Source organism: Plectropomus leopardus, chromosome 16 (assembly GCF_026936395.1).
Source record: "Plectropomus leopardus strain MGB_pleo_1.0 chromosome 16, ASM2693639v1, whole genome shotgun sequence".
NCBI classification, from domain to species: Eukaryota; Metazoa; Chordata; class Actinopteri; order Perciformes; family Serranidae; genus Plectropomus; species Plectropomus leopardus.
In genome coordinates, this window is record NC_142191.1 from 31,759,331 (window position 1) to 31,782,516 (window position 23,186).

General features: G+C 40.0%; 2 protein-coding genes across 3 annotated transcripts; one reads left to right on the plus strand and one right to left on the minus strand.

Annotated features, from left to right (window-relative positions):
* Positions 1 to 5,045: 5,045 nt before the first annotated feature.
* Positions 5,046 to 14,974, minus strand: mcm3 (minichromosome maintenance complex component 3). The gene is made up of 17 exons (XM_088089632.1): positions 14,771 to 14,974; positions 14,390 to 14,502; positions 13,546 to 13,754; positions 13,286 to 13,416; positions 12,232 to 12,470; positions 12,041 to 12,149; positions 11,790 to 11,943; positions 10,896 to 11,027; positions 10,574 to 10,782; positions 10,306 to 10,480; positions 9,242 to 9,368; positions 8,967 to 9,117; positions 7,544 to 7,684; positions 7,335 to 7,450; positions 7,157 to 7,230; positions 5,843 to 5,939; positions 5,046 to 5,634 (listed from the first exon to the last, which is right to left on the minus strand). The coding sequence occupies exons 1-17, from the start codon at positions 14,843 to 14,845 to the stop codon at positions 5,436 to 5,438; spliced, it is 2,451 nt and encodes an 816-aa protein (XP_087945758.1). The 5' UTR covers positions 14,846 to 14,974; the 3' UTR covers positions 5,046 to 5,435.
* Positions 14,975 to 16,655: 1,681 nt separating this feature from the next.
* On the plus strand, positions 16,656 to 20,794 carry paqr8 (progestin and adipoQ receptor family member VIII). Of its 2 annotated transcripts, none has more exons than XM_088089718.1 (2): positions 16,656 to 16,853; positions 19,502 to 20,794. In XM_088089718.1, the coding sequence occupies exon 2, from the start codon at positions 19,558 to 19,560 to the stop codon at positions 20,638 to 20,640; it is 1,083 nt and encodes a 360-aa protein (XP_087945844.1). In that variant the 5' UTR covers positions 16,656 to 16,853; positions 19,502 to 19,557; the 3' UTR covers positions 20,641 to 20,794. The 2 variants fall into 2 exon arrangements, with proteins under 2 accessions (XP_087945844.1, XP_087945845.1); XM_088089719.1 differs by lacking the exon at positions 16,656 to 16,853 and adding an exon at positions 16,880 to 17,169.
* Positions 20,795 to 23,186: the final 2,392 nt, after the last annotated feature.

Consider the following 23,186-nt stretch of genomic DNA (forward strand, 5'->3'; position numbering starts at 1 on the left):
CTGTCAAAAGGTGTGAAAACTTTTCTTCACCTGTGGTTTCTTTTGATGTGAATAACAGTGCTCTATTTCTTGCTTTATTGCAAAAAAAGAAGCTGTTTTTGAGCTAAAAGGAAAAAAAATAGGAAGCATACACTATTTTTATGCTTGTTTTATTAATATTGTCAGAAAGTTACATTTGATATTCCATTTTATGTTCTGTGCACTAAATTTTTTATCCTAATTCTTCTTACTTTTACTGGTATTATCAAGTGGATTTTATCCATTTGAAGATGCATTCTATGTATTATGTTATAATTTTATTTTATTTTTACATGCAGGTTTTTGTCTTTTATGTGTTTTGATGTGACTTGGTGCATTTAATTTCTTTCCTGTAAATCATGTTGGGCTGCATACAAATGAAGCACATACAAGTTTATTATTATTATTATTATTATTATTATTATTATTATTATTATTATTATTATTATTATTATTTATTTATTTATTTATTTATTTATTTATATATATATTTTTTTATTATTATTATTATACTCAGATCTCAGAAAGAACCTGCTGTGAGACTTAGTTATATTTTAGGTTATCCAGTTATCATTACTTTTCCCGCTGTGAACGGCCTTGACTTGAATTATCTGAGTCATGTAAAAACGCAGTGACTCCACCTACGCGCTGCAAAGCCGGTCTAAACTATGTAGGTCAGGGAACCGCTGAGGAGGGTTCTGGTAATAACTCAGCAGAACGACTTTTTTTAGAGACAAACGTTGTGATAACATCTTCTCTGTTCACACGTCAGATGAGTAAAGAGCCCACTAACTGGAGCACAGACCGCTGTGCTGTGGAAACACTGAAGCAAACACTTGAGAAAATTGTACACATATGAAATATTCAAATATGGCAGGAAGATCGATGCACAAAAGTGACTGTTGAAGTATAAACATAACACTGAGCAGAGTTTAAAACAAAGCATAAATAACCCTTTGCAAAATTACATCTTATTTGTACACTTAGCTGTTTATATTCTCTTTATTTAGACTCGAAAAATCGTTGAGTGCGAGCCCTCATTTACAATGATGTCGAGCAGATGAAATGCAAGATTAACAAACAAAAATATTTAACCTCAATATCAGTTAAAACAGTTACAATCAGAAGTAAAAAGCTTAACAATTTAAGATCTAAAATGACCATAAGAAACCAGTTCATGGATTTTTAAAGTGCATTGTAGTTGCAGCTGATGTTGATGGTGCAAAGAAGCAGAAAGCAGATCTTTCAAGCTCAGAGTGAACTCTGGGCACCTGGAGTGTAAGCCAATCATTAGACCACATGTCCTGTGCTCCGGAGGACCAGACTAACATGGAGGAAATATAAGATGGTAGCATCCCCGTAAGTGCTTTGTAGATGAATTAGTGCAGTGATGAGTGTTGTAGGGATCACCTGGAATGGATCTAAGAGCAGAATGGAAAACTGGTTTCGAAGTGGCGGCTGAAGCACGCCTATACAAAATGTCACTGTAATCTAACACTGATAAAAAAGTTGCCTCAACCACGGTTTTTCTACAGAGCAGAGGAAAGCAAGATTTTTTCCTATAGAAAGGGCCAATCCTCTTCTGAAGTTTACTTACCAAATTAGATACATGATTTTTAAATGTTATCTGCTCATCAATCCAAATACCTAGATACTTACATACCATCACCCTTTCAATGTTGGTGCCACCTGTGGTAGAGATGATTAGATTCTCAAAATCAATTTCTTTAGCTCTGGAAAAGAGCATGAATTTAGTTTTCTGCAAACTGTACACAATTAGCAGTGCAGCACAAGACTGAGTCATCTGCATAAGATAGATTTTGCAAAAAGAAACAGCTGATATAATATCATCAATATAAAGAGTGAAAAGAACAGGACCAAGGACAGAACCTTGTGGAACACCATTTGTAACTGCTAGAAATTCAGATTTTGCTGTTCCAAATGCTACACACTATTGTCTGCCCAGGAGATAGCTCTTAAACAAGCTGCATGCATTTTTATCAAAACCAATATTGACTAGCTAACTTAACTAAAGATTCTAAAATTTTCGCGAGGTGTAAAGCATAAATTTTTGGGCTAGGCAACACTTGGATGGTATGATCAGTAATGGGCAAAGGGAGTCCTGTGTAGGTTTCTTCAAATAGATTGCCAGCAGCATAAAAATGATTATTAAAGGCAACACAAATCTCTTTGAGGTCTGTTATCAAGGTTCCATCAGCTGAGATGAGAGGGGGACTTCCGATTAAGAGAAGTTATTGTCTTCCAGAATTTTGAGGGGTTTGTGTGAGAATTGGGAATTAAAAGCAAATAAAAATTAATTTTTGCCTTCCTTATTGTGGTGGTACATTTGTTTCCAATGTGCCTAAAATTAACCCAGTGACTGGGCTCACCAGTACACCTAGCAATGGCCCAGGCTTTATTTTTGTCTCTAAGCAGAGCTGAAATTTGAGCTGAGAACCAGGGAGGGAACCTGTTTTCACTCTGTGTTTTTTAAAGGCTGCATGCTTATCAACAACAGATTTTTACAGAAATGTTTAAGGGCTAAGTCAGCATCTGGGATTTTAGCAGAATCATGAATGTCACTTTGATAAACATCAGACAAAAAACCTTGCTCAGCAAAAAGCTTAAAATTCCAACTACAGATTGAACAAATTTCCCCAAATTTTGCTCTACAAAGACTAGTGACAATATGACCTACTGTACTTTTTAAAAACCTGGGGGTGACCTCACTTTTTTTTATGCTTTTAGACACCTGTTGCAAATATTTCAGCCTTATGATTTCTTTGAAAAAATGAGAAAGAAAGCACTGAGCAACGTGGTCATAACTGTTTCATAAACTGTCAAAAGATCTGTGTTTCTAATAATCATAATAATTATGTACATCATTTTAAATTGTTTTTTAGGCCATGTTGTTTTTTAACATCCTTTTCTTTATTTCTTTTCTTTTTAACTCATTTTCAGATTATGTTCTTGCTTTTTTATTTTTATTTCTTCTTCTTTATTCACATTTATTGACACATTGTTTTTTTGCAAATTTCTGGGTTGCTCATTGACTTCTTCCCATGTTAATCTGAAATAAATTAAGCCTATTTGCTTCAAAGGGTTAAATGTTAACACTCACATGCAATTCCAGCTGATCTGCCTGCTGACTGCTGTGAGTGTCATAGTGAAAGAATTCTAATATTTGATTTATATAACACGTACTAATACCCAGCTGCAGAAGGAAAGTAAAACTACTATGATGGTCTGAGCTGAGGTGAAGACGTGAGGAGGGTGCAGGCCGCGGCCTTTGACAGCAGAGCTGAGATGAGTCAGCCGTGGGCGTCGAAGCCTCCGTGTCTTGGATGGCGGCGTCAGCGGTTGCGAGCTCCTCATCTGGGGCACAGCCTGAGCGACTCATATCGTCACACTGATTCAGCTGTGGAGTTACAGTCCGATACTGTACGTGTGCACTGTGTGGGTGCAGCACTGCTGTGAACCCCAGAACCCGAAATATGATCCGACCCTGGGTAAAGCAGGTGGAAGGTGGTAGCTGAGTAGTGAGGAGGTGTGTGATGTTCGTGGGACCTTCCACTCAGAGCGAGGTCTGGACTCAGGGGGGATTTCAAATAAAATGCTTCTTGTAAACACACTGGTTCAGAAGCAGGAAGGGCGTTAGGGTTAGGGTTAAATCCGAACAGCTCGAAAAGTTTCTCACCATTTTTAGACTTTTTTCCCCAGGAAATTCTATTATGCTAAACAAAATGCAGCCAAACTTGGGAGATCACAACCCAAATTTACCAGCATAAGGCACGCAGTGACTTCATCATTACACCCTGTGAGACTTTTGTGTGAAATCTGAATGGATTTTTTGAGTTATAGCCAAAGACATGTTTTATGAGGTCACAGCGACCTTGAACTTCAATCAGAAATTCAAATCAGAGCCCATGCAGATGTCTGTGCAAAATTCGAGGAAAATATAATAAAATATACAGCTTATTTATCAAAGAAAGTGCCAGTGAAGAATTCCCCGCAACCCCCACAGAGGTCCTAGCTAAACCCCTAATGCCCTAAAATCCTAAATCCCAGAAACGTCAAAAACCTAAAAATGTCCAAAAATCGTAGAAACATAATTAAACGAGTTACTTTCTTAGCAATATCCAAAGATCCTAGAAAACATGCTAAAATCCTATAAACACTCCAAAATCTTGGTGATGTCCTAAAATCTCTGAAGTGCTGCAATCCTAGAAATGTTAAAATCCTAAAAATGTCCTAAAATCCTATAAACATACTAAAATCTTAGAAATGTTCAAAAAACCTTGAAATATCCTGAAATCCTAGAAATGTGCTATAATTCTAGAAACACAAACAAACTAAGATCTTAGCAACTTCCGAAGATCCTAGAAAACATGCTAAAATCCTACGAACATGCTAAACCCCCAGAAATGTCCTAAAATCCCTGACAAGTGCTAAAATCCCCCCCAAAATAAATGTCCTACAATCCTAGACCCATCCTTTAAATCCTATGGATGTTAAAATCCTAGAATTGTCCTAAAATCCCAGAAATTTCCCAAAATTCTTTAAACATCCTAAAAACCTAGAAACATGTATGAGGCAGCTGCGACTGGCCCCTAGCTTTGTGTCATTTTGCAAAAGTGGCCCCCAGTCAAAGCAAGCTGAGGATCTGCCTACATTGTTTTGATAAATAGTGGTTGAAAATTACGGAAGCCCTAAGTGGACGTGTTTTTTTTTTTGTTTTTTTTTTACAAGCCGTTTTCTCGATATAACGAGATATTATCTCGTTATAACAAGATATTATCTCGTTATCTCGAGAAAACGAACTTTGTTTTTTGGTTTGTTTTTTTAAACTTTATTCTACTTTACTTCTCAAGATAACGAGATAATATCTTGTTATAACGAGATAATATCTCGTGATATCGAGAAAACGGCTTGTAAAAAAAAAAAACACGTCCGCTTAGGGCTTCCGTAGAAAATGGGTGAACTATCCCTTTAAGTAAAAGGTATAAGCCAAGATGTCATTCATTACCCAAGCTTTACATTTTATTTATTTTAATACACAAACTACAGTAAATTAACAAATCCAAAACTTTTTTTCAGCTATGTACAAATCCAGGGAATAAAGTCCTTATTACAGCGGAATAATGAACAAAAGGTTTCTTTGCTAAATGAGACGATCGTAATCCAACACAGAATAAACTGTTTGGAACTATGAAGTGTGCTTTAAGTGTGTACTGCAGATCAGGGGTCGGGGTCAGACTGGCTTTTTAATGTGAGCAACATGAGGCTGTATTCAGAGAATAAACAGATGCAGCATGAAAACAAACACAATAAAGGGTGGAAAATAAAGGGACATTTGGACATAAATCACTGTTTCCTTTAAAGTCCGTTTCATATATTTGAGAAACAGTTGTCGCTCCTCAGATGAGGAAGATGATGTCATCGGCCACCATGACCTGGTTGTCGTCCTGCATGCGGACCAAAGCGGCGCGGACCTCAGGCTCCGTGAAGCGGCTCTCGCACTTCTTGTTGATGTCGTCCATCAGTGTCTGCATCTTGATGGACTGAGCGTGAGCGGACTGGAACACTGAGAACAGCGACGACTTGAACTCCTTCAGCCTGTCGGAGGGAACACAGAGGAGGTTATATTTCACAGCTACTTCTGTCAGAGGTCTCAAACGTCAGCCTTCTTCTGTGGCAACTCAGAGTAGCCCCTCTTCATTTTCATACTGCATTCTGTCTTTTCCAGCCGCTGCAGTCACTGTGTGTCCTTCAGAGCATTTCCTAGCAGTGATCCTGAAAGCTGCTGTGTGGATCTATCCCTCACCTCTCTGCCGAGAGCTCAGCGTCTCCCGCCTGCGATGTGGCGTCCATGGGCTCCTCCTGCCGCTGTGGCTTGGTCGGTTTTGGGGAGCGGGCTGAAACTAAAGAGCAGAGAGAACGGCGTGAGAATTCAAATACATAATGAGAAGCAGGAAACTGCATGCTGTCAAAACCCTCTCAAAAGCACATCCTACAAACGTGCTAAAATCCATGAAACATGCTAAGATCCTAGAAATGTGCTATAATCCTAGAAATGTGTTAAAATCCATGAAACATGCTAAGATCTTAGAAACGTGCTAAAATCCTAGAAACGTGCCAAGATCCTACAAACGTACTAAAATCCATGAAACATGCTAAGATCTTAATAACGTGCTATAATCCTAGAAACGTGCTAAGATCCTACAAACGTACTAAAATCCATGAAACATGCTAAGATCTTAGAAACGTGCTAAAATCCTAGAAACGTGCCAAGATCCTACAAACGTACTAAAATCCATGAAACATGCTAAGATCTTAATAACGTGCTATAATCCTAGAAACGTGCTAAGATCCTAGTAACGTGCCAAGATCCTAGAAGCGTGCTAAAATCCCTGAAACATGCTAAGATCCTAGAAACGTGCTAAGATCCTAGTAACGTGCTAAGATCCTAGAAATGTGCTAAAATCCTAGAAACATGTTAAAATTCTAGAAATGTGCTAAGATCCACAAAGCTGCCTAAAATCTTCCTGAAAACTTAAAAACTTGAATTTTTCAAAATACCATTAGATACTCACGAGCAAAAGAATCAAAATTCAAGATCCAATCAAAAATCATCTTAACCTGGCAGACTTTTCAGTTCAATATTAACCAGTTTTGATATTCAAAAGCAGTAAAAACACCCGAAATGCTTTTCTTTTCACTGAAAAGGACTGGTAAAATAATGGAAGTGAAAACGGGTGATGGGTGGAAAAAAATTCTATGGTGAAAATTTAGATACTTAACAAATGGTTAAAAAAAACAGATGTTGAAAGAATTAGTCTATAAATAAAATGATGGTGAAAAAAATGGTGGTAAAAAAATTTAGATGGGTTAAAAAAAACAAATGGTGAAAAAAAAAATGGCCAAAAAATGTAAATATTTTGCTTGAGAGAACAGGAGGGCAGTGTTGTTTTGGTAGAAGAAACAAACTAAAACTCTGAAGACATCAAAGCCTGTCCCATGTGAAAAGTCAAAGTCCTAAACTGAGACGGACTGATGAGGTGTGTGTGGAGTGAGAACGTGAAAGCAGACTGCAGCAGTGTGGGAAAGTTAAAAAAAATAAATAAATAATGACGCTCACTCTCAGGGACATCCTGCTCCTCGCTGAAGTCGTACGGGCTGTATGGCTCGCTGCCCTGAGACCCACGCCGCCCCCTACAGGACACACACGGTGCTGCTGTTACACACTGACTGAGGCAGGGAGAGCATTTTCATGAAATCTGTCTCTCTGTTAAACGTGTGTGTCACTCTGTGTGTACCTCTTCCTCGAAGGCCGCTGTGAAGCCTGAGTGGACGACTCGTCCTGCTCCTGCTCCTCCTCCTCTGAACCGGAGTCCCGCTCCTGTCTCGACCGTTTCTTCTCTTTCTCCAGAACCTGCAGAGAAAAGCACACAGCGCAGGCGTGAGCTCCGCTCATTACTGCTGCGGATTTCTTTCTTTGAGGACAAAACCATCATTCAGCGCACACCTTTTTAAAGTAGGCGAACTGGACGAGCTCCACGGCCACCTCCGAGTCCTCCAGCTCCACGGCTTTGCTCATGCGAGCCTTGGCGTGCGCTGTGGACAGGCGGATCAGAGTCTCCAGTGTACGGGCCGTCACTGGGGAGGTCTGAGGGAGAGGAGGAGGAGAGGGAAGGAGGTCAGAGCAGGCTCACATCGTCCTCACACATCAGGTGCTGGGAGCTGTGGACCTGCAGGGTTTACCTCTACAGTACCACAGTTGGCCTTCTAGTACTTCACAGATTCGCAGCAGGAAAAACACTTTTAATAATACTGTAATATTTAAAGCTGTGTTGTGATACACAATATAAATCTATACTATGAAATCTCCTCTAAACTACTGCAGAGTACTAAAATACTAAATGACTGTTTTAGTAAGGTTAAATAAAAATACTGCTATAATAATAAAATTAAATACAGTAATGCAATAATAAAGTTACACAATGTTCTGTTATAATTAAGTTAAATAAAATACTGCTATAAAAAGTTAAATTAGTGGTATGATAAAGATGAATAAAATAATATAATAAATTAGCACTGGTATAATTAAGTTTGATTAACTACTGTTATAAAAAAAGTTGAAGTGCTGTAGTAATAAAGTAAAAGTACTGCTATTATAAAGTAATATTACTGTTCTTTAATTTCATTTTTTAAACTGTTTAAAAAAATACATAAAGTACTGTTATAATAAAGTTCAATAAACTACTATTATAAAACAGATAGAGAGTACTGTTGTAATATAGATAAATAAACTACTATCATAATAAAGTACTAAAATAATTAAGTATAATAAACTGCTGTCATAAAAGAAGTTTAATAAAGTTCTATAATAATAAAGTTAAAGCACTGTTATTAAAGAGTACTGTAAAACCAACTACTGTTATAATAAAGACAGATAAAGTACTGTTATAATATAAATAAATAAACTACTGTCATAATAAAGTACTAAAATAATTAAGTATAATAAACTAGTCAAAAAAAGCTTAATTTTTTTTATAATAATAAAGCTAAAGTACTGTTATAAAAGAGTACTGTAAAACTAAAGTTTAACTACTGTTATAATAAAGATAAATAAAGTACTGTTATAGTAATGACAAATACAATACTGTCACAATAAAGTACCGTCATAATTCAGTTTGATAAAGTAGTTATCATCAAGTTAAATTAAGTTAAAAGTTATAATAAAGTAATAAAAATAAAAGACTCCATAATAAAGTCAATAAAATACAGTTATTATAGCGTTAAAGTAATGTTACAATCCAGCTAAATAAAGAAATGTAATAAAGTTCAATAAAATGATGTGATGGTGTCCACAGAGTCTAATCAGCAGCTGCGTCTACATTCATTAACCCCTTGTGTGCATATGAAGGTGTGTGCCTGCTCCTGCTCACCCTGGCGATATCGGCCCCCAGCTGCTCCTGGCTCCTCAGCCTCGAGTACTCCTCTGCGATGTGATTGGCCGCCTCCTCTGTCAGCACGGGCGTCACCGCCTTGGCGATGTGGATGTACTTCCTCATGAACTCCTTACTCACAATCTTGTCCCTGAAACAAAGCAAACATCCTTTTTTAATTTATGACGTTTATTGTTCCTTTCACAGAAACACATCAGTGCGGCAATGAGGAAAAAAAACATGTGAGGTATTTTTAGGCCGAGCTGTGTGCGTACTTCTTTTTCTTGCTACCGTGCAGCAGGTTGTTGTGTTTCTCGTAGATCTGCAGTTCCTCGTGCTCCTCTACTGCTGCGTCTGGGTCCTCTGTAGCCAGAACGTCCACTGTCCCACCCAGAGCCATGGCTGAAAGACAGAGCGCGGACATGTAAAATTTAAATATATGTTTACGCAAATAACTTTTTCTTTTTTGTAATTCTCATTTTATTGTACAAAAACAAAATCCACAACCAAATGAACATGGAGATTTTTATAAATGAATGAATGATGAATTAATCAATAAATGAATACAAAATAAATACAATTAATTAATAACTGAATAAAAAATAACTTAATAAATGAATAGAAACTAAACAAATGAAATAGTAACAAATATTTAATATTTAAGTGAATTTATATAAATACATTAATTAATTAATTAATTACAAAAGAAGTTTAAAAATTTTATGTTTTTTTATTTATTATTATTATTATATTTTTTTAACTGTTTTTGCTTGTATGTTTTTTTGTTCTGTGAAATATTTGTTTGTTGTTTTTCTGGCTATTTATAAATTTTGTTGTTTTTTTTTTAGAATTATTTTATTTTATATTTATTATTTTTTTATTATTTATTTATATTATTTATTTTAATTTTTGTCCAGTGCTTAAGATGGAATGTTCTTGATCTTTATAACCCAAAGTAATTATTATTGTAGTGATGACCGGGGGTGGGGTTAATTATTATTATTATTATTATTATTATTATTATTATTATTATTATTATTATTATATAATATAATTAATTGGTCTATCTATCTGTGTGTGTGTGTGTGTGTGTGTTTGTAAATAACATAAACAAACTGCAAATGAATAAATGACTTAATATAAATAAAAAATAAATAATTAATAAATAAGGGATGTAATTAATTAAGTTAATAAAAAAAGTAAGGGTAAAAAAAATAACTGAAAAAAAATAAATACTAGCTATTAAATCTGGGCCATATGTGAACCATTTGAAAATAACAGCCTTCTTCAACATAAAATGACACAAATCTGGATTTTGTGCGAAGGGCTCCTGAAGTACCTGCTCCCTCCTGCTCGCGGGGGTCCCTGTAGCGGTGCATCCTCAGCACGTGGTCTGAGATCTCGCGGTCCTGCTCAGGGTCCATCTGATCCAGCATGATGAAGAGCAGGTCGAAACGGGACAGCAGGGAGTCCTGGAGGCCGATGTTCTCCATGGGGGTTTTATACTGGTCGTACTGGAAACACAGAGTGGGTTGACACTTTGAGAAACAGCGTACAGAGTCGAGTAAAAGCTGGAATTTTCTGGAAGGTTATCAGTCGTTGCTCACCCTGCCGTAGACGGGGTTGGCGGCCGCCAGCACAGAGCAGCGAGCGTTGAGTCGGGCGTGGATGCCGGCCTTGGCGGTGGTGACGCGGCCCTGCTCCATCACCTCGTGGATGGCAGTGCGGTCCATGTCGGACATTTTGTCGAACTCGTCGATGCACACCACGCCGCGGTCGGCCAGCACCATGGCCCCAGCCTCCAGACGGCGCTCACCTTCGGGAGAACAACGCAGAATGTTGAAGGGTACGCTACAGGAAGTGGCAGAAAAGTATGTGTGCTGTTGTGCTCGTCCACGGTGGATGTGTGTGTACGTGTGTGTGTCGTACCAGTCTCCTGGTCAGTGGTGACGGCAGCGGTCAGACCCACGCCAGAGGAGCCGCGGCCGGTGGTGGGGATGGCCCTCGGCGCTGTGTGGAGGACGTAACGCAGCAGCTGGGACTTTGCTACTGATGGATCACCTGAAGACACGACACACCTGACATTAACCAACAGCTCCCAAACACACGGGAGACACTGCAGCAGACAGCTTTAGCAGCTGTTATACGATAAAAAGTGAAGCCAGTGACCTTTTTCAAAATAACTTGGCACGTGAGGGCTTCAGGACAGTTGAGTATGGAGACATTTTGTGGTTTTATTATGTATTTCTTTAACGTTTGAATCCTTGTCACCATTTGCTTCAAATGTTGGGAGATGAGTGCGACATCTTTTCCAGTGTTTTGTGGACTATAAAATTTTAACCCAACTTTCCACTGGCATGAGAGTGAGAAAATAATGTATGAGTGAAATTTCATTTTTGAGTAAACTATTTTAAAGTCTGCTGTGAGTTGGATTTTCAACAGATTTGTCACCATCCAGCAGCGTCTGTAGCATTTCACACTGGCCGTAGGGGGGACGGTTAGATCACCTCCCGGATCCTCGTGTTTAACCACTGGAGGCTGATTTTGGGACTATCAATAATTTGCATTTACTTGATGCAAAGATTGCCGGGTTTTTTCAGTAGTTTTAATATCATGTGACCCAGTGACTCCAATGCCAATTTGTTTTGCTACACCTAAAAAATGAGACAACTCTTTCAACATGCACATCAAGCGACACTGGAGAAGTCTGGGAAACGCTGGCATAGGTCACTCGCCTCAGTAAATCAGCCTTCAGCAGGACTGACTGATTAAAAAATAACTTGTTAAACTCAAGTTTCACGAGCAGGAAACAAAGCGTGGTACCGATGAGCAGGACGTTGATGTCGCCTCTGATGCGCGAGCCGTTCTCCAGCACCTTCTCCACGCCGCCCAGCAGCATGCAGAGGATGGCTTTCTTGATGTACTCGTGGCCGTGGATGCTGGGAGCCAGGGAGTGAGCCAGCTGATCAAACACGTCCTGAGGAAGAACAGAGGAGGGATTTTCATTTAAAGTGAGATCTTCTTCATCAGCGTGAGCAGCTGTGAGCAGCCGGGCAACTGGACTGAGGCCTTACTATGGAGCGAGTCTGGCTGAACTTCCTGATTTTGGCGATGTCGTCCGCGGAGAAGAGGGGGGACACTTCCTTGCTCATCTGTTTGACTTGGCAGGCAATCATGATGGTCCTGAGCAGGAGACAATGGACATTAATAACAGAAAAGAGACGGTTACCTCAGCTGCTCCTGTACACACGACAGCCTGTCTCACCTGAATGTGCCAGAGGTGAATCCTCCCTTCTTGCCCGGCAGACAGCGGTACGTCCCCACCACCTGCACTCTGTCCCCTGGTTTGACCACGTCCACCAGGTCGTTGTCCAGGATAATGTCCACAGAGCGGGGCAGCTGGCCAGCGGGGGCTTTTTCTGGCATCTCCTGCACTGTGATGGTCTGGTGGTCCTTATAGATGGAGAGCCCAAACTCCGTCTCCAGAGGGTTGTTCTCCTCGTCCTGTCCACACACACACACACACAGACACACACACACACACACACACAGACACACACACACAGACACAGACACAGACACACACACAGACACAGGGGGAGTGAGATCAGTGAAACAAACATGAACCAAAAACTGCTTGAAACAAATAGGAATTGCTGGGAATTGTTTTTGCACTTTTAGTGTACATAAGGTGCCAGAGTGCATAAAACGGCATCAAATAGAGCTTGTTTAATCAAAGAAGTGCCCGTGGAGGATCCCCTGCACCCCTGACAGAGGTCCTAGCTAAACCCCTACTGTCCCAAAATCCAAACATCAGAGAAAAATTGTAAAATCCGAAAACGTTCAAAAACGAAGAAAGGCGAGAAAATCCAACAAACATACTGAAATTCTATAAATGTCCTTCAATTCCAGACACTTAGTACCTGAAAATGTGTAGAAACGTCCTAACATTCTAGAAACATCTTAAAATCCTGGAATCTTCCTGGTTACGAGAAATGTCCTAAAATTCTAGAAACTTCCTAAATTCTACAAACATCTTCAATTAGAGGAAACCTCCTAAAATCCTAGAAATGTTTAAATCCCAGATTTGTGTTCAAGTCCAAGAAACTGCCTTTAGCCCTTCAAATGCCGTAAAGTCCTAGAAATGTTCCTAAATCCTTGAAACTTCCTAGATCCGGAAAATGTCCTAAAATTTTAGAATCGGCATAAAATCCTGGAAATGTCCTAAATTCCTAGAAACATGTATAGGGCTTCTGCCCCTGACCTCCCGTCATTTCGCAAAGAGGCCCCCAAAACAGAGCACCGTAGAGCCCAGTCACCTTGGTGGGGTAGATGGCACTGGAGGGGAAGGCGTCCAGCGAGGTCATGTCCGTGTACTTCCTCTCCATCGTCTTCTTGGTGGCCGGACAGTAGTGGACGCTGCGCACCACTTTAGGACGCACCAGAGAACCTGAGGGAGAACGTGAAGGGGGATTATGATTCATGTTCATAATATTATTGCAAAGGACACACTTAGAAACCAAGACTGCATCAAGGTTCAGCAGCCAGAGACAAGTCACGCTCAGTCAGATCAACTCACACTTGGTGATGATGCCCTCCACGCACACCATGCTGCCCAGCAGGCGGGAGGTCAGGGTCCGCGGGGTGACGTGCTTGGTGCCGAAGCTGCCCTCCAGCCCGATGAAGAACTCCTCGTACTGCTTGGCGTAGGTGGCGTCCACTGAGGCCACCAGGTCCTTCAGAGCGCGCTGGAACGCCAGCAGCTCCTCGAAGGCATTGTTCATCAGTCTGACAGAGACGAGGACGCGTGTGAGTTACCGTCACTGTGGCTTGCTGATTCTGAGTCTGAGTCTGAGTCTGATTGAAGGGAGCGTCTTGCCCCAAATGTCTGACTTTACATTTTTAATTATTTTAAAATACATCGAGTGACTCTCCCCACAATTTTTTTTATAAACAAGCTCTATTTTGATGTTTTATGCACTCTGGCAACTTTTGTATACAACATGTACAAAAAAATCCCAGTGTGAATCACTCTATTTTTGTTGTTATTTAGAAAATGGTTTGGGGGCCAGATTGGTTAATGGCCCACTGACCATTAACTGAGTATCACTGCACAAAAGCAAAGATTCAGTGTTTTATATATATACATATATACATATATTGGTTAGGAAATTAATTAAAAGCGGTGGGGGGATCTTCCCCTATCTTTACCTATTTTAAATATGTACAAAATACAACATTTTACAGTTTTATGTCCCTAAAAATACATAAGTCCCTCCCCATTGCTAAAAAAAAAATATTTGATTGCCTGACCCATATGTGCACCACCTCCTCCTCTCTCATAAATACCGATCAGTCCCTTATCGAGACACACAGTGGTGTCCATCAGCTCCTCCGCACACACACTGAGGTTCATCGCTTACTTAGCAGCCCGGGGCTCGTTGCGTCTCCTCAGGTCGTTGATGTTGACGATGAGTCGAGCTTTGTTCTCACCGATCATGTCCCGGACCTTGCTCTGGTAGATCCCCTGGTCTTGCTGCAGGACAGGGACACAAGTTTTGGGTGATGTGTCATTCTGACTCTTAAATATTATTCTAAACATGATAGATGCATCAGTCTACAGCTGACTAAACACGGTTAGCTCACACCTAAACAGGCTTGCACTTAGTTAGCACTAGCGCAGAGATGTTATTTCATTGTCAGAGATTTTGTTGTAAAGTATAATTTGCAGGTTCGTTCTTTTGTTGGGACCGCATGGTCTCTCATTTCAGCCCACAACAAACCGGAGAAAAAGTCAGACTCACGTCGTCATCCAGGAAGTCCAGGTAGTCCCTCTGAGCCTCCCGCATCTCCCGGTCATCTACCACGTCGGTTGCCATTATTAGCGGTTATTTAGTTTCTGCAAAACGTTAAAATATTGCACAGAGATGGGCACGGTATCCTCTCTGCTGCCGTCAAACCACACTGAAGGGTTTTCGCGCCACTGCGTGCCGGCTGCGAGAAGAGCGTAAGACGCGATTGGTCAACTCGGCACGTATGTTTTGCATAGTCGGCGGGTAAACGTACAGCTGTCCAATAGAAAGCACTGTGACATCGCATGATCCCGCCCCCTCAAAGAACTCGCGCGAAAATGTAGCAGGAAGGGGCGGGCTGTTTAAGAGGAGGAGCGCAGCACCAAGCCAAGCTGACAGAGAGCTGGAGACTTTAACAAAGAAGCGGAGGTAGATCTGTCCATCTATCTCTCTCTTTCTCTCTCCGTAAAAAAAAATTAAATGAAAAAAAACCCCCAATCACTTAAAGTTAAAAAAAAAAAAAAATCACAAACATTTTAAAGGACAAAAAAAGCCAAATCATTTTATAGAATTCAAAAAATCATCAAAACTATTTACCACAAATAAAACAGCCAAACATGTAAGAATCACCAAAGTTTTTGAAGAAAGAAAAATCACCACAAAGTTTTAAAGACAACCAAAAAATGCTGAAAGTTTTTTTTTTTTTTTTAAAGATCAACAAATTTATAAAAATTTCCCCCTACAAACAGCTGAGATTCAGAGGAGAACCGTTGGAGGCAGGGGGGTGAAGATGGTGGAGTCGTAATCAGCTGAGAATGACATGGCAGCAGGACACTCTGATGATCCTCCTGTCCCTGCTCCAGTCAGAGGAAGACGAGGGAATAAAAATGAGGCTGCTGCACCACCTGCTATTAAACAAATGACAAGAAGCAGAAATGCAAAGTCTGAGGAAAGCTACTCAGATCCAGCCGAAATGGTACCAGAGTAAGCTGTGAAAACAACACTGGTACTGTTCACTGAAGCTGTCAGTATGGTGGCCATTCGGGTCAAAACACAACATTTCAGAAAACCCTACAACATTTCCCAAAACACTACAGGATTTAGCAAAACACGTCAACATCTACCAAAACACTACATTTCCCAAAACACACATTAATGATAAAACACACATTTCCTAAGCATTAAAACATTTCTCAAAACACAACAATGTGGAAGCCCCTCCCCTCTCATAAACAATGAACAGTCTCTGATAATGAGGAAATGCCTTGGATCTTATTAATCCATCCATATTTATGCTGGACTAAATGCACACTAAAAAGACTTTTTTTTTGTTTAACTAATCAATACAATCAATTTAAGAGACAATTGAAAACTCAATTGTTCCGAGAACACCTAGGCACTTAACCTGACTCTTCTCCTCTTTGCCCTTTGGGATAGACTAAGACAGATGGTCCAAAACCCAGCACCTAATGATTATCTAGCACTGACAAAGTTGTGTGATGTTGTATGTTGATTGTCATCGTAAGTAGTGATACTGAGATTGTTGAATCTCAGATGCTGAGATCGCTACTGGTTAAGGGTTTTTTCCTTAAGTCTAAATTCTTGCTTGTGTTGTACTTCGCTTTGGATAAAAGCGTCTGCTAAACGAAATTGTAGAATTGTAGAATACATTTCAATGGTAGCAGCTGCAAAGTGTTTTGTTTCTACTTGGTACCAATTACTATCAACTACACCTAATACTTTAAACACCACAATTTATAATTAAAGTTAAAAAAAAAAAAGAACGTTTTTAAGGGTAACTTAAGTTCCAGATAAGCATCAATATAGAGCTCCTTCATCAAAAAAGGGGGTTCCCCCCTACAGAGGCTAAGCCCCCACCGTCCTCAGATGTTAAAACGCCCCTGTTCACAGCACTTCGTGGTCACTTAAACCTCCGCCCCCTGCTGGCCTCCCTGGGGCTCAGTGTGCTCCTCCGCGTGCTGTAGTTCCCGGCTCAGTGTGTGTGCAGGAGGCAGGTCTGCAGGTAGACAGGCTGCTTTCTGCTGCCTGCAGAGAAGAGAGAGGGGCGCAACAGGTGCTGCATCGATCCCAGCAGGTGAGGCGATGTTTTTCTTTTGGATCCTGTCAGCTGACTCACACAGAGAGGGTTAGTTTGGACGCGAGTTATCGCTGCGACTATTGTAAATCTACAGGTCTGTTTGCACTTCATCGACAATGACAGATGGATCAGGTGGGAGAAATGTGTTGTTTTTCTGCTGAGACTCTGCTGCACGGAGCGCGACATCAAGGGAGGTTAACCCTTTGAAACCAGGAGCCTCATCACTTTTCTTGTGCTGCTGTTCGACGCCTTTTACAAGTTTTTAACCCTCTGAACACTGAGTAGATTGGTGTGATTGGCAATGAGCCACTTGGTAAGAAATGTTCCACAAACTGCAAGGAATTAGTAGAATTAGAATTTTTAGGTTTTTTTTTTAATGTTCAGGGAAGCTATAGGGACAAAAGTTATACATAATTATCATAATCACCTACTTCAAATTATGATTTCCAATAATTTGTTTTGAAGCACCTTTTCAAGTCTTGTTTGCCATGTAATTTTGGGTTGTTGTAGGGAAAATAATTCTATTCATAATTATTACAACTACATAATTAAAATTATGTTCCAGGCATATTATATTTTTAAGCACCCTTTCCAAGTATTTTTGTCATGTTTTTTTCTCCTTTCTCCCAACTAATTTTCACTTAAGATTCTTTTCTCTTTTTTTAGTTTCTTTTTTGGGTAATTTCTCTTTTTGTTACTCTTTGCCCTCTTCCCATGTTTTTGAAAGAAATCAAGCCAGCTTAGATTTCAAAGGGTTTTTTAAAAAATATCACTCTGCATTTCTCTATTTGAGTTCTTATGGACTAAGAATGTAAGCCTGCCTGTTTTCCAGCACCAAGCTTTGTATCGAGGTGTGTATGTTTTCATTAACCCCACAGGCAAAGACTTGTTTGTCCAAGATGAGCTCAGTTCTGTACTCCTGTTAGAAGGTAAATATGCGCAGGTATTCATGCTCAGAGGACACGTGTTTCAGCAACAGCAGAGGAAGAGCCGGTCAGTACGCAGACATCAGGAGGGGATACAGCAGGCAGCCGGCTGTTTGCAGGAGCAGTCTATCCTCACATGGGTGGCTGTTTGTCCTGTCGCCTCCATAGGTGCTGATTTACCCTGGCGACAACAGTGATTTACATTCCTCTCCCTCTCTCTTTCTCTCTTTCTCTCTTTCTCTCTCTGTCTCTCTGGCATAAATGTCAGAAAAATTCAACAATGACATTATAATATATATATATATATATATATATATATAATTTATATAAATTTGTAAAAGTAAATATTAGTAAAAAGTTATCTGAAAATAAGCACCAATAAAAAAGGAAAAAATAGGAAAAAATTAAAAGTTGGGGGGAAAAAATGACCTGAAAAAAACTGCTAAAAATCTCATCACACATACACACACGCACACATATATAGTGTGCGTGTGTGTGTAATTAGATTCACACACACACGTATATATAGTGTACGTGTGTGTGTTATTGTGTATTTTCGTAAGAAATCATATGAACTGTCATATTAGGATGTGTTGTGCAACCTCACCCATGGAGCAGTAACCAGTTGTTTTCTTTTGGTGGCCATCATTTTTTGTGTCTTCCTCTTATGATTGCCACTTTGTGGTCACTGAGCCTGTACTTCTTTAGGATTTGTCTCTGCCTTCCATGTCTGACAGGAGAGAGGTATTCTAGCAATTCTCTCTCTATATATAATAAGAGGAGGGTGATGGTAACAGGTTTGACAACAACCTGCTTTTCCGGTGTGCACGACCTACGTGGAGAAGAATGTCTGCCTATTGTGACGCTCTCATGCTGTGTGTATTTGTTTTATTACTGTGTGGAGAGACTGCAGGAGGAAATGAGCTGAAAAGAAGTTCAACTTGGACCTATGTGTCAAATGAAAACATTGAAATGTTTGGCTAAACATAGAGTTAAAAACACAGGAAGAACTGTAGCAGAAGTATTTCAGAGCTCATAAAAACACTCCTGGTTTGTTAATCTGTCTCAGAGGTTTCACAGCATGTTCTCCCGGCTGCTTTGTGTGAACTTTTATTAGCTTTCTCTCCCAATTTGAATCCCCCTCAGATTGCTTTAAGCCCAGTCTTCATACCTCTGACTTGAAAATCTCCATAGAGCAGAGATACTCAGCTTGTTTTGCTTGGGGGCCACTTTTACAAAATGACTGGAAGCCAGGAGCCAGTCGCACTAGGGATTTTAAAACATTTCTAGGATTTTATGATGTTTAGGATTTTAGGACATTTCACAAATTTTCGGCCATCTCACAGATTTTAAGGTGTTTCAAATGTTTTGTGACATTTCTAGTATTTTTGGACATCTGTGGACATTTGCGGAATTTCAGGACATCCCTCAGGTTTTTGGTTATTTCTTTGATTTCCTTGATGTCTCGGATTTTAGGATATTTCTAGGATTTCAGAATATTTCTCGGATTTTGGAAAGTTTCATGGATTGTAACTCAAATCTAAATTTCAGGATCTTTGAGTCCATTGTATAGCTGCACAAAGTGTGATTGGCTTGTGGCATTTGAGGGCAGGGCTTAGCGATAGGTCAATTGGATGTAAATTAGAATTGCAACTTGACTGGTCAGCGGAAGCACACAGCCATGAGGTGGTAATTCTGGTTCTGTTTTGTCTCCCACAGGGTGCTCTGTCCAGCAGTCTTCCACCTCCTCCTTCTTCTCCGCCCATCACCTAGCTATGTCGGACGACATTCTGAAACGACTCAGCGCCTTGACCCTCAGCATCAAGCACCTCAGCCGTCTGCCCCGCTTCTCCAACTTTATACCATCTTGCCTTCCGTCACCCGGCTCTACCGTCACCGCCTCCCAGGTCCCCATTCTGTTCCGAGAGCCCTACATCCTGTCAGGCTACCGTCCGGTCCAGCAGCACTGGCATTTCTACCTCCTCAGCCTCTTCCAGAGACACAATGAATCCCTAAATGTGTGGACTCACTTGTTGGCGGTCCCTGTGCTGCTGCTCCGCTGGTGGGCCAATGTAGGTGCCCTGGGGTACACCTTGGATGCTGTTTCTCTACCTCTGAGCCTCTTCCTGCTGTCCTCCCTCACCTATTTGCTCCTCAGCGTGGCAGCTCACCTCTTACAGTCTCACTCTGAACATGCACACTATTTCTTCTTCTTCATGGACTACGTGGGTGTAGCTGTGTATCAGTACGGATGCTCCCTCGGACATTATTTCTACACGTCAGAGGCAACATGGAGAGAAAGCTATGTCGGGCTGCTGTTTCTACCCGGAGCTGCCTTTTTTGGGTGGCTTTCTTGTGCAGGCTGCTGTTTCGCTAAGTCCAGGTACAGACGGCCGTATCCGTTGCGGCGTAAAATCTGCCAGCTAATCCCTACCACTCTAGCATACGTGCTGGGCATCAGCCCCGTCGTCCATCGCCTTTTTACCGTCTCCTGGACACAGGAGCCTTCGATGTCCTTCCACGCCCTCCAGATTGTCACTTTCCTCCTTTCCGCCCTCTTCTTCTCCTGTCCCATCCCTGAGCGCTTCCTCCCGGGCCGCTGTGACTTTGTGGGACAGGGCCACCAGATCTTCCACCTGTTTTTGTCCTTGTGCACCGTGTCCCAGCTGGAGGCTCTGTTCCACGACTACTCCAAACGCAGAGATGCAGTGATGGAGGTTTTTGGAGAGAGGCAGCTGTGGTGGGCTTGTGTATCCTTCCCTGCCCTGATCCTGTGTTGCATCTTGACAGCACTCATCACAATGAGGCACATCACAAAGCAACTGCAGGATAAACAAGATGAAGACAAGCGTTTGTAGATGTGTGTGTCAGACAAAGAGAGGGGGTGGGTTTAAATATACGTAATAATAAAATAAAGCCATCTTTGTATTGTTTTTTAACAATCAGTTTGTCAGTGAAAAATGTGACTACTAAAAGTATTTCAATAATAAAAATAATGTCAGAGTCTAATAATTTCTTGTCTGGTACAGTCAACCCTCTGAAACCTGCAGCAACATCACTTTTCTTGTGCTTTCAGACGCCTTTCACAAGTATTGAAACCTTTGAACACTGAGCAAATTGGTGCAATTTCTTTCAAAAACATGGGGAAAAAGGCAATGAACATATTGGTAAGAAAAGTTCCACAAATTGCAAAAAATGAGTAGATTTAGAAAATTATTTTTAAAATAGCTAGGGAAAAATGTCAAGGGACTAAAGAAATTTAATTCAATTTGTTATTAATTTAATATGTTACATAATAATTTTTAGGCATTTCTCACTAAATCTTGTTTGCCTTTATTTTATTTATTTATTTATTACCTTTTCTATCTTTTTAAACATTTTTTTTAGGTAATTTTCAATTTTCTTGTACTTATTTTTTTTCTACAAATTTCTTGCTCATTTTTGGATGATTTCCTCATTCGTTGCTGATTGCCTTCTTCCCATGTGTGTCTTTTTGCAATCATTTTTTGTCCTTTTAAGATAATTTTGTGACTATGTAGTAATTTTGTGCGTCTTTATAGTCATTTTGTGTCTCTTTTAGGTTATTTTGTGTGTTTTTGGGGTAATTTCTTGTCTCTCTCTGACACATTGACACTTTGGGCCCCTGAGCCTGGTAGGCCCGCTCAGTAATCCATCCATGCGTCCATCGAAGTGGACTCGCCAGATAGCTGTATTTGGGTGAACAAAGAGGCTAGTTTAACACAGAGACAGGGGGACAGAGTGCAAGAGACAAGTTGGCAGAATGGTCCTCCACGTGGATAAAATCCCTTAGCAGATCAGATGTGGTGTGTGTGTGTGTGTGTGTGTGTGTGTGTGTGTGTGTGGGTGTGTGTGTGTGTGTTAGTTAGAAAAGAAGACAGTTGCAATGCCTGCATGTTTTTTTGTTTTATTTCTTCAGCCAATCAAATGACTTCTAAGACCCTCGAGATGCTCTGAAGGATTGTCTTCTTCTGTCCTCTTAATATCGAGATCCAGACACGCAAAAAAATTTTTTTATTGTTTCTAAACTGAAGGATTTTAACTGGATGGAGTGGGAGCAGATAATTTGTCTCAACATATTGATATTTATCAGATTTACAGCAGCCAGATACCCAAGGACAAGCTTTATGAAACACTATATAACAAAAAAGCATGACATAACATAAACAGGATCTAGAGCAAAATAGAAAAAGTTGCAAAGAATTGGCAAATTTTGAATATTTAGAACAGATGATGAGATAAATCAAGGGTGTTTAGACACCAATGTTAAACACAACTAGATCTTCTGGACCCTGTTTATCCATAGAGGACAGCAGGCTGCGTCAGCATGTCTCTATGCTTTTGCCTGCTCTTTGTTTGATGATAGATATTGTATTTCAGTCATGTTAAGCAAGTAGCCACACCCTTTGTTTCTAATATGTAAAGAAAATTCCTTCAGGATTACTTTCAAGACGGTGCAGTATCAGTGTGAGTCAGAGCTCAGGACTCATTTTAAAGGTATAGTTTTCCCATAAACATTAAGGGAAATGTGCTTTTTTTGTTTTCAATTTAAATGTATTTATTTTTTTTCAATTTTCATTCATTTTTGGATTTTCTCTGGACATTTTTCCTGTTTTTTTTTTAAAAATTTGCGACTAATTCATTGCAATTTGTGGACCATATTTTACCAAGTGGTTCACTGCCTTTTTTCCATGTTTTTGAAAGAAATGACACCAAACAAGCTGCACAACATTACAAGATTGAGAAAATTATTATTTTTTATAGCGAGGGAAAAATGTCTAGGGGGGACAAAAAGTTAAGAAAAAATATATTTATAATTATCATAATTAAATATAAAAAAAAGTTGTAGAATTAGAATTTTTAAGCACTTTTAAAGTAATTTTCTTTTTTAGTTTTTTGTTTTCTTTTTTTGTGTTAATTTTCAGGTAATTTTCTTGTATTTTATACAATTTTCTTCCATTTCTTTGGGTAATTTCCTGTTAAGTTGCTCATTGCCTTCTTTCCATATTTTTGAAAGACATCAACTTTGCTTGTGTTGGCTCTGAATAAATGAATGTGGCCCCCTCAGTGGTGGGCCCAGCAGTGTGTTAGCTCACCCTGTGGTAGCATTGGGTTCAATCAGCTAGCAACAGGAAGGTTATTATTTTTTCAATACACCCACAATTGAGATTATTTGTTAGCTGGGTTCATTCCTATATGAGCAAATTGTGCTTTCAGGATTATGTTACAAATTTTAGAAATTGGCAACGATTCCTGCTGGCTTCCTCCCCGCTGCGGTGAAAGCGAAGCTATTGATTTTGCTTTGTGCTGCTGAGATAATCTCCAGATCTCAGAGAGGGAACAAATGAAAATTGCTGCGAGGAAAAGATTGTCTGATCTGCAGGGC